Here is a 12015-nt window from a genome sequence, read left to right as displayed (position 1 = left end):
TCATATGGACATCCATCAGTATGAATTGTTAATTTTTTTGTTTATTTATTGTCATAAATACATTTATTGTTAAAGTTTTGGTGCTTCTTGTGCTGGCATGATTTGCATGTCATGCTGTGAAAAAATTGGGTTTTCACTGAAATTTACTGCCACACACTTGCAGAGTTTCCTCTGTATTTTTTGTTGAAACTCTTTAGAACCAAAGTAATAAAGAAATGGGTCAAAACAGCAATTAAAGCTGGCTGTAGCAAGTGACAGTTTGTATTCCACATAAAAAGATTTCTTTTGGAAAAGGAGAATATAATGGGTCACTGACATGACAATGTAAGGGAGGTAACAAACAGTAATCAGGAACAGCAATGTTATGACAAAGTAGACAGTCTGCCTCTTGGTTTCTCTGAACTGAGAAGATGACTGGAGAAGTGTTACTATGATTGAGATGTAGCAAAATCCCATAATGATCAAGGGTAGGAAGAAAAATAGAAATAGCAGGGATCCAAAATAAACAATAAATTTTTCTTGGGAGCTAAACATTTCTTTTGGCAAAACATCAAAGCAGGTGACAATAGGGAGCTGCTGTAAATGAATGGTGAGCTTATGCTGCATGAGAGGAAAAAGGGTGAGTAAAACCAAGGCCCATATGCTGATGCACACCAGGAAAGAGACCCTAATTGGCTTTGCTGTTTTGTAACGCAAGGGGTAGACAATGCCTACATATCGCTCTATGCTAAGGCTCATCATGGTTAAAATGGAGCAATGGAGGTTCCCATATGACATAATGGTGACAATTTGACACAAGATATCTCCAAAAGGCCAATTATTTTCCTTTAGATGGTAGGCTATTTGAAAGGGGAGGACAAAGGCATAGAGCAAGTCTGCAATGTTTAAATTAATGCAAAATATAATGGTAGGAGTCCAAGGCCTTGAATACCAACAAAGGAACCACAAGGAGATTAAATTGAGAGGAATGCTGATACTGCAGTTGAACATGAAGAGGGCTGGCAAAATCGTCTGCATCACGTAGCTCTGAAGTGCAGTCAGTGTGGCATTGGTCACATTTCTGGGACTGTTTAGATGTGACATCACAAATTCTGATGTGATGGCAAGGGGGACATTCTGAACCATCTTCCTTCTGAAAATTAGTGGAGCTTCAGTTCTAGATTTAAGAAGGAGAAATACAGGCTGGTGAAGTAACCTTTTGCTGCAACATATAAATATTAATATTTAATTAAATATTAATATTAAATTAAATATTAATATTGAATAAACACAAGTATTTCTTCTTCAACTCTTCACTGATTACTTCTGAAAGCAAAATCTATTATGACCTCCTTGCTTCAATATTTTTACTTGAAAGGAGGAAGATTTGTTCTTGCAGCAATAGAAGTTTTAAATGCCAAAATTGCATCTCAAATTTTATATGGAGCTTTGATTTGGATGACATTTGCTAATAACCACCTAGCACAACTGCAGGTGAACATTTTAAGATGTCTTTTAAGTGTCCCAAGCTGTGTTCCAAATTCATTTGGAATTTCCTTCCATGCCTTTATTGCCAAAAATGACTATAAAGGCATGGAAGGAAATTCCAAATGAATCTTTTTTAGATATGTAATTGAAACAGATGACTCAAAAGAATAATCACATTTATAGTGATCCTGGTTATTTATACCCCAGGGTTGACAATTCTTTATATCAAAGATAATTAAGTTCAGGAATTAATGGCCAAAGCCAAAGTATCATATTCACCTACAACATCTGGAATTAATAATAGGCATACTTTTCAACTCCCTAAACATTTAAATAAAAAAGGTAAAGGTAAAGGTTCCCCCACACATGCGTGCTAGTCGTTTCCAACTCTAGGGGCCGGTGCTCATCTCCATTTCAAAGCCAAAGAGCCAGCGCTTGTCCGAGGATGTCTCCATGGTCATGTGGCCGGCATGACTAGATGCCAAAGGTGCATGGAACGCTGTTACCTTCCCACCGTAGTATTTTTCTACTTGCATTTTTACGTGCTTTCGAACTGCTAGGTTGGCAGAAGCTGGGACGAGTAACAGGCACTCACTCTGCTACGCAGCACTCAGAATTCAACCCACCAAACTGCCGACCTTCTGATCGACAAGCTCAGCATCCTAACCCACTGAGCCACCGCGTCCCTAACAGGATACATACGAAAAGCCAAACACATTGCAGTAATAGTATATATTAAAAAAAATTTCAAAATTTCAGATTAAAACCAGATTAGATATGCTGCCATTAAATAAGGTATGTGGTAGTTTTTTTAAAAAAATCCATCTCTGAAAGATTTTGTCCCTGTAATGGTACTGATCCTGCAATGGTGGATTATATTTTATTGCATTGTGAATTTTATAAGAGTCTTCAGCAGGAAGCCATCTTGCCTATTTTAAAATTTAAACCAGGACAAGTATGTAATTTCTGAATATGTAAACATTTTACTTGCAGATGAAAATCCTAAAACAGTTTTTTAACACTGGATACTAAAAAGATATAACTATGTCTTTTTAGATATTCAAAGGACCACATTTTACTTTTGACCTGTGTTCTGTTAATGGGACTCAAAAAGCAGTTGAGGGCAGGGCAAACAGATAGACATAGCTACCACAACACCTGCATTTGATTTAATTTTAAATTAAATTAAAAGATATTTATATAAAAGATATTTACTCCTTATTATGTCTCACGTTTTCTCTATTTAAATTTCAGTGTTAGAGCAATTTGAAGAAGGATTGGATTGGAGAGGGTGGGACTACCTCCAAACCTTCAAAGGCCACAAAACTTAGAAGGTGACCTGAAGCCTCAGGATGTGCACCTGAGTATTAGATTAGTTTGAGTTTAACTATGATGTGACAAGCTCAATTCCAGGTCATAATCCAAAAATTAAAAAAAGTTATTATGGGGCGGATGGATGGACGAATGGATGGATGGATAAATATAGATAGATGGTGGATGGATAGATCACCCCCCAAAATATAATCAAAATATCAGCTGCTATGGTGTGATCAATGCACAATGCATACAAAACCAGGTAGAGCTTTCATTGAGCTGTAATCAGCACCATCTTGATTTTGTAAAATCACATTCTAAAGCATTCTGAATGTGTATGGATGCGAGTATATGTTATATATACATAAAAAAACAACAGTGTTAATTCAAGGGTATATGTCACCCCTAGGCCACATTGACTGATGGTGCCGTCTCCTTCCAATACAGAAGAATACAATTTGTTTTTTTTATTTGGTCCATCACTTTCAATGCAAGATTTGCATTTTTGGAGTGATTTTGAAGGAGTGATAGCATTGTTACCTCCTAAACTTGGGTCCCTAGGCCAGGGTCTATTTGTGCTTAGGTTAAAGGCAGCCCTGAGACATTTAAACATTTGAATGATTTTTACCAGAATATGGTGTGCATTTTTTCCAGTTTTTTCCTCCCAAAATATAATTGCACTTCTTAAATTGTTGAATTAATTCATGGATTGCATAGAGAGCTTTGGCTATTGGTATTTTGGAAATGAAATGAGGTATGCAGGAATAATTAGTGAGCTTATTACATGTTATGAAAAATCAGTAGATGTAGGAAGAAGCACAATTGTAGCAGCCTGAAGCTGTAGAAGAAGGACAGGAGATGCTGAACCAGAGCTTCTAGATAGAGTGGGAGATACAGTGGCAGGAGGCTAATACAGATAGTCATTGACGTAGACCAGAATTAGAACCAGAATTTCTGTTATAAGTGATTGAGATCATAAGTCAAGTTGGACCTGATTTTATTTAAATGTTTATGGCATCATTAAGTGAATCACTACAGTTGTTAAGCAAATCATGCAGTCATTAAGTGAATCCAGCTTCCACAATGGATGTTTTATGCTGGAAATTGGCAAAGAAAGGCCAAAAATTGCAATTACATGACTGCTGGATCCTGCAAACAGCTGTAAATGTGAGCTGGTTGCTAAGCATCCCAACTGTGATTATGTGACCGGTGGTGGCATGACAGGTGTTAAGTGTGTGCACAAGTCATAAGTCTCTTTTTCCAAAGCTGTAATAACATTGAACCATCATTCAATGAGTGATTGTAAATCAAGAGATTTCTGTATAACTACACATAAATATGCATCTAGATGAACTATTGTCTGTATGTACATTTTAGATCAGGGCTTTTCAACTGGTGGTAGGCATACCACTAGTGGTACGCGAGCACCGGGCTGGTAGTATGCGGCATCACCTTCTCCCCACCCCCACTCCATGTTGCGCCCATGCGCCAGCATTGCTGTGTCGACCTGCTGGGAGCTCTTCATGGACTGGAGTCCTTCGGCAGAGGTTGGGCCAGCCTTATGCACCGATCAGCTGGCGACTCCGTAGTGCTGGTCCCGACCTCTGCCAATGGGCTCCAGTCTCCCGGCGGCAGCCGCAGCTGGTGAAAAGGCTGGGAGGGAGGTGGCGGTCTGGTGCTGGTGCTGCCAGGGCTCAAGCGCCAGGATCATAGCCGCATAGAGATGTAGCCTCACCCCAAGCCCAAAAGCCAGCATCCAGTAACAATGACATAAGTGGGGGTGGCAGTTGTTATTAAGGAGACCCTTTGTCTGTGGGAGACCACTGCCCCGCAGATTGGTGGATGTGAGTCCCTTCTCCTGAGGTGGGGTCCTGGGAGTCAGTTGGGTCTGTTGCTCACGTACCTTTCTCCCAGCTGCGTGGCAACAGCCCTGCCCGGGCTACTTGACGCTCTCTCAGGGTTGGCGGTTGAGTTTCCCAGGCTTATGGTTCTGGGAGATTTTAATCTGCCTTCCCTGGGTGGTGTGTCGGGGGTGGCCCGAGAGTTCATGGCTTCCATGATAGCCATGGACCTGACCCAGATTATTCAGGGTCCGACTCACGAGGGGGGAAACACGCCTGACCTCATTTTCATCTCTGGGCAGTGGTTTAATGGTCTGGGTACGGTTACTCCAACATCTCAACCCCTTTCATGGACAGACCATTATCTCCTGCGGCTGAGCCTCCGTCATGCCACTCCCCGCTGCTGAGAGGCGGAACCGACCAGATGGTTCCGCCCCAGGCGCCTGATGGACCCAGATAGGTTCCAGACGGTGCTTGGACTTATTCCTTCCTCACTTTCCCACAGCCCGGTCGAGACCTTAGTTGATGCCTGGCAACGGGCGGCTTCAGAGGCTCTCAACCGTGTTGTGCCTTTGCGGCCTCTGACCCGGCGCAGATCCCGGCACGCTCCTTGGTTCTCTGTGGACCTGCGGGAGATGAAGCGCCGGAGAAGGGGCCTAGAGAGCATTTGGAGGTCCAGTCGGTCTGAGTCTGACCGAACACAGTTAAGATCCTTTTCTAGATCTTATCTTGTGGCAATGGAGGTGGCGAAGCGTGCTCACTTCGCCACCCTCATTGCATCCGCAGATAACCACCTGGCCACCCTGTTTAGGGTGACCCGTTCCCTTCTAAATCAGGGGACAGGAGAGGACCCCTTGCAGGGACGGGCTGAGGAGTTTAGTGAGTATCTGGTGGATAAAATCGCTCAGATTCGGGCTGGCTTGGACTCCGACTGGGCAGTGTCTGACGAAGGGGAAACGACGGGTTTGGCCGATAATATCTGGGAAGAGTTTGATCCTGTGACTCCGGATGAAGTGGACAGGATCATGGGGAAATTAAGTGCCGCCACGTGTTTGTTGGAATCGTGTCCCTCCTGGCTGGTTTATGCAGCCCGGGAGGTTACACGAGGCTGGCTCCTGGCAGTTATAAATGCTTCCTTGAGTGAGGGGTGCTTCCCTGCCACCTTGAAGGAGGCGGTGGTAAGGCCCCTCCTCAAGAAACCTGCCTTGGATCCAGCTATTTTAAACAACTTTCGTCCTGTCTCCAACCTTCGCTTCCTTGTGAAGGTTGTTGAGAGCGTGGTGGCATGGCAGCTCCCTTTGGTCCTGGAGGAAACTGAGTATCTGGATCCATACCAATCGGGTTTCAGGCCCGGGTACAGCACGGAGACGGCATTGGTCGCACTGGTGGATGATCTCTGGTCGGCCCGAGACAGGGGTTATTCCTCTGTCCTGGTCCTTTTAGATCTCTCAGCGGCTTTTGATATCATCAACCATGGTATCTTGCTGCGACGTCTTGCGGGGTTGGGAGTGGGAGGCACTGTTTTACAGTGGTTCTCCTCCTACCTGTTGTGACTCAGGGCCAGCCTGTGGGTCCGACAGCCGGGTCCGATGTATCGGAGGACTCAGATGTGGGGGAGGAGGGAAACGAACCGGCTGATGATGATTTGGAGGCTTTGCAGAGTCCTCAGCCGGGGACCTCTTCTCAGCTGTGTGAGCCCGAGAGTGCGGAGGATGATGACCCACAGCTGGCCCTGTTCAAGGACGCCCGACGCAGGAGGCAGACGAGCAGGGACAAACAAAGAAAGACTATGGGACTCCTCGGGAGGAGGCACAGGGAGACCACGCCCTGAGCTCTCTATAAAAGAAGTGTTTGGGGAGGGGCTGGTTGCTGAAAGCAACTTTTCCGCTTGAGAAGACAAGCTCTTGTGTTTTTGTTAACTGCGTAATTAAATCTTGGCAGAAGCCTTTTAGCCTTGGACGCTTTCCAGACTCTTCTTTTAATTAGGGGTTATGAGAAGAGGGCTGGTTCAGAACACTACCTCTCGGGCCGCTCGCAGACGGTGTTGACAGGAGGGCAGAGGTCAACCCCTAGGCCCCTTAATTGTGGGTTGCCTCAGGGGTCAGTGCTCTTGCCCCTCCTGTTCAACATCTATATGAAGCCGCTGGGTGAGATCATCCGTGGTTTTGGGGTGAGGTACCAACAATATGCTGATGATACCCAGCTTTTCATCTCCACTCCGAACCAACCCAGTGATGCCCTCGACGTGATGTCCCGTTGCCTGGAAATGGTACAAATCTAGATGGGGAAGAACAGGCTCCAGCTCAACCCGGCCAAGACCGAGTGGCTCTATGTGTCGGCATCTCGTGTTGTCCAAGATTTACCATCTTTGGTTATGGGGGAGAGGTGTTGCCTCCCATTGATAGGGCACGCAATGTAGGCGTCCTCCTGGATGCACGACTCGATTTAGAACATCATATAGGAGTCGTGGCTAGGGGGGCATTTGCCCAGGTTTGCCTGGTGCACCAGTTGCGCCCCTATCTGGACCGAGATGCCCTACGTATGGTCACTCATGCACTCGTTACCTCTCGGATAGATTACTGCAATGCTCTCTACATGGGGCTGCCCTTGAAGACCACCCGGAGGCTTCAGCTGGTGCAGAATGCGGCCGCGTGGGTAGTGATGGGAGCATCCTGATACTCCCATATTACACCCCTCCTGCGTGAGCTGCATTGGCTACCAGTTGTCTTCCGGGCGAGATTTAAGGTGCTGGTACTTCTCCCTCGGGAGAAGGGCGGTATAAAAATTTAATAAAACTGAAAACTGAAACCTTTAAAGCCCTACATGGCTTAGGCCCGGGATATTTGCAGGACCGTCTGCTACCGGGGACGACTTCCCATCGCCCAGTGCGCTCACACAGAGAGGGCCTCCTCAAGGTGCCGTCGGCCAGACAATGTCGGCTGGCGACCCCCAGGGGGAGGGCCTTCTCTGTGGGAGCACCAGCCCTTTGGAACCAACTCCCCCTTGAGCTTTGGATGGCCCCGGACCTCCGGTCCTTTCACCGCGACCTCAAAACTTTTTTCTTCCATCAGGCTGACCTGGATTGATGATGGGTTTTTAAATATGTTTTAATTTTTAACTGTGTAGTTAATTTATTTTGGGGCTGTTATTTAATTCTTTTTTAATTTTTGTATTGTTGTTTTTTATTGTTGTTAGCCGCCCTGAGTCCTTCGGGAGATAGGGCGGCATATAAGTCCCAAAAATAAATAAATAAATAAATAAATAAATAAATAAATAAATAAATAAATAAATAAATAAATAAATAAGTGGCAGACCAGAGGCCTGTTTCCCTCCTCCCCCCGGCAGGTCAGGCCCTAGCCAGCTGCCATGTCCCACGCTGCATCGAGCTGCATCCATGCACTGTACGTCCCATGGGGATTCCCCCCCCAGTCGCCATTCTGCCCGTTGCCGCATCACCCATCAGCCTGCAACCCCCTGGAACTGGCCCCAGTCTCCACTGACATCGGCCAGTGAGAGGGTGCACAAGGGAAGGAGGCAACCGGCTCCACCCTCCGCTGGCTTGCTCTGGACCGCAGAGAGGCCCCAGCGGCATTTGCATCCACTTGTGCAACAGCAGCAGCTCCGACTGGTGAGAAGGCATTGGAGGGGAGGCGGTAACTGGCCCCGGCCTCCACTGGCTCACTCTGGATTGCGAAGAGGCCCTGGCGGCATCTGCATCCACTCATGCAGCAGCAGCAGCTCCAACCAGTGAGAAAGAATTGGAGGGGAGGCGGCAACTGGCCCCAGCCTCTGCTGGATCACCCCAGACCACAGAGAAGCCCCGACAGCATCTGCATCCACTCGTGCAGTAGCGGTGGCTCCGACCATTGAGAAGGCATTGGAGGGGAGGCAGCAACCGGCCCTAGGCTCTGCTGGCAAGCTCCAGACCACTGAGAGCCCTGGCAGTGGTGGCGTCTGCTCCTGCAGCGGCGGCAGCTTCATCAGGGTAAGGTGGTGGAGACGGGGTGAGGCGGCAGCCAGCCCCTGTCTCTGCTGATAAGCTCCAGGCTGTGGTGAGCCTCCAGTGGCGGCGGCGCCCACTTCTGTGGCAAGAAGCATCAGTGAGCAGACCCTGAGCTTTCCCCTCCCTCCATTGTGTGTTGGGCCCACAGGGCTCGACAGCTGATTTGCAGCTGATTGGTGCTTCTTCGGGGCTGTCAGGGCTCAGCGGAAGTGCCAGGATCAGCGCCAGGCTCCAGCTGGAGCTCGGCGCTGATCCCAGTGCGTCTGCTGAGCCCCAAAGAACCATTTATCACCTGGAAAGCAGCATTGATCCCTGCTCACATACAAACACGTGCAAGCAGTTACAGCTGAAGGCGTTTCAGCCTTCAACTATGTCTCCCAGTGCTTGCCCCTCACAGGGCTCCTGATTGGCCCTGCAACTGGGCACCTGCCACCTGGGAGAAGCACAGCCCCATCCAAGGCACACATGGTCCGCTTCTCTCCCATCGCCCTTTGCAGGCCTGCCATAGAGCTGGACGTAAAGCGCCCAGGGAAGGAGCCGCGGAGGCGGGCAGGCGGGTAGTGAGTCCCCTCTGAAGTGAGGCTGCGGAGATGCTGTGTCCTCCCAGACCATGCTCTGTTCATCGCCTCAGCACAGTGCCTATCTTCCATGTGGCCGCCATCACCGCTGTCCTTTTTCAATGGGCGCATCCCCAAGGAGGCTGTTGGGCACCACCCACCCAGCCCCAGGCTCTGCCCCCACCCTGATGCTGCCGTCTGAGGGTGGATTTCTGGCCTCCCTCTGTGTGTCTCCTTGCGTCTTCTGAGGCAGCCAAAGCCCGTGTGGGAAAGAACGATCTTTATGGAAGCAAAATAAGCCCAATTTCGGGAGTTTAAGGGCAATTGCAATGGAAGTGTGACTGTGTCTGATACCTCCCTATCTTGGACTTCATAAAGTGGTTTTCCTAAACCGAGAGTGCCTGGTAGCAAGAGGAAATAATGGGGAAAGGAGACGGGGTGGGGGAGCAGACCCTGAGCTTTCCCCTCCCTCCATTGTGTGTTGGGCCCACAGGGCTCGACAGCTGCTTTGCAGCTGATTGGTGCTTCTTTGGGGCTGTCAGGGCTCAGCGGAAGTGCCAGGATCAGCGCCAGGCTCCAGCTGGAGCTCGGTGCTGATCCCAGTGCGTCTGCTGAGCCCCAAAGAACCACTTATCACCTGGAAAGCAGCATTGATCCCTGCTCACATACAAACACATGCAAGCAGTTACAGCTGAAGGCGTTTCAGCCTTCAACTATGTCTCCCAGTGCTTGCCCCCTCACAGGGCTCCTGATTGGCCCTGCAACTGGGCACCTGCCACCTGGGAGAAGCACAGCCCCATCCAAGGCACACATGGTCCGCTTCTCTCCCATCGCCCTTTGCAGGCCTGCCATAGAGCTGGACGTGTAGCGCCCAGGGAAGGAGCCGCAGAGGCGGGCAGGCGGGTAGTGAGTCCCCTCTGAAGTGAGGCTGCGGAGATGCTGTGTCCTCCCAGACCATGCTCTGTTCATCGCCTCAGCACAGTGCCTATCTTCCGTGTGGCCGCCATCACCGCTGTCCTTTTTCAATGGGCGCATCCCCAAGGAGGCTGTTGGGCACCACCCGCCCAGCCCCAGGCTCTGCCCCCACCCTGATGCTGCCGTCTGAGGGTGGATTTCTGGCCTCCCTCTGTGTGTCTCCTTGCGTCTTCTGAGGCAGCCAAAGCCCGTGTGGGAAAGAACCATCTTTATGGAAGCAAAATAAGCCCAATTTCGGGAGTTTAAGGGCAATTGCAATGGAAGTGTGACTGTGTCTGATACCTCCCTACCTTGGACTTCAGAAAGTGGTTTTCCTAGACCGAGAGTGCCTGGTAGCAAGAGGAAATAATGGGGAAAGGAGACGGGGTGGGGGAGTTGGAGTAATTGAAAGTACAATTGCTCAGAGAATGGAGGAGAAAAGAAAAGAAGAAGACCCAAAAATCTTAGGGAAGAACTGGAAAAACAAAAAGGTGACAAAAGAAAAAGCCCAGAATTATGAACTGCTGAGAATGAACTGAGGTTGGTAGAGGAATAAAAAAAACTTCTTCAAATATGATCAAGTTAAAAGGAAAAAAAACAAGGAAGGAAGGAAAGAAGAAAGTGACAGTGGGAGAGAAGGAGGGAAGGAAGGAAGGGACAAAGGGAGGTGTTATATAGCTAGTCTGGACCGTGTGGACCGCATGGACGACTTGGACCACAGGTTACAGCATCAGATCACTCTTTATTGAATGGACACACCGAACTGGGACAAAGGCCACTGTTGGTCCTACATATACACTTAGCCAGGTGAACCTGGGACCAATCTCTTCGTCTGGATTACCCACCGTGGACTATCCAGCCAATCTGGATAGAGTATGTCGCCACCTGGTGGTGTCAGTGGCTCAATGCTGTAAGACTCTATGTACATAACACCCCTTCCCCCCATATGTAATAAAGACACAACAATTGACAAGAAACAGTGTATAACTGATTATTTGGACCCTACTAGACCCTAAGAGACCCTTGCCTCAATCCCTCGCAAACTCCTCTAGATACGCTGGTGGCCTATGAGTCCTGGCGGACCGTTTTGGTGTTTGTTCCTTGTTCATGTCCATCGGGTCCACCATCTGGTCATCAGTTTCACCCTGATCCCATTCCCTATTGACCCCCTCGTCATTTTGGACCTGGGGCTTTTGTTGCTCGGCCCCACCAATGCTTCTGGGTAAATGTCTACTGTCAGAGTGTTTTTCCACCTCCCCCTGACCCGAAGGAAATGAGTCAGATGAAGATGGTTGGTCATGTTGAGCTGCCTGAGATTTCTCAGGGGCCCGCCTCCTCAATTGATCTAGATGTCTTCTGACCTGGCGGCCCTCCTCCACCTCTACAATATATGATACAGGGCCCGTTTTATCAACCACCACCCCTTGAATCCACACGTGCCCAGCACCATAGTTCCTGACCCAAACCATGTCACCTATGTGCAGTTCTCTAGGAGTGTCGGGTTGCTCCATTTGTGCAGCTACTCTGTCCGGGTGCAGTCTGTCCAACTTAGTGATGAGGCGACGTCCCTAACATAACTCAGCAGGACTCTTGCCCATTGATGTGCACGGTGTGGTGTGTTGTGCTAAGAGGAATTGAGCCAACCTTTGGTGCCAGTCTCCACTGTTGATGCACCTCAATGCGTCCTTAGTCGTTCTCACCATTCATTCTGCTAAGCCGTTAGTCGACAGGTGGAAGGCCGTGGATGTGACATGCCTAATCAAGTTGGCCCTGGTGAATGCCTGGAAATCAGCAGATGTGAATTGTGGGCCATTGTCAGAGACCAACACATCAGGTAACCCATGAGTTGCAAATAGTCCCCTGAGCACCTGGATAGTCT

General features: G+C 48.5%; 1 protein-coding gene across 1 annotated transcript in view; it reads right to left on the bottom strand.

Moving 5' to 3' along the window:
* Window positions 1–69: 69 nt before the first annotated feature.
* Window positions 70–12015, bottom strand: part of LOC308667242 (P2Y purinoceptor 8-like) — a gene marked incomplete at its 3' end in the record, with an annotated part of 49416 nt that continues 37470 nt past the window's right edge. Inside the window, exon 2 of the mRNA XM_081326382.1 lies at window positions 70–1156. Within this exon, the coding sequence (XP_081182508.1) occupies window positions 70–1125 (1056 nt within the window). The 5' untranslated portion in view covers window positions 1126–1156. The remainder of the gene's footprint in view (window positions 1157–12015) is intronic.

Source organism: Vipera berus (genome assembly GCF_964194415.1).
Source record: "Vipera berus genome assembly, chromosome: 4".
Lineage (NCBI taxonomy): Eukaryota > Metazoa > Chordata > Lepidosauria > Squamata > Viperidae > Vipera > Vipera berus.
This window is presented reverse-complemented; position numbering and strand designations above follow the sequence as displayed.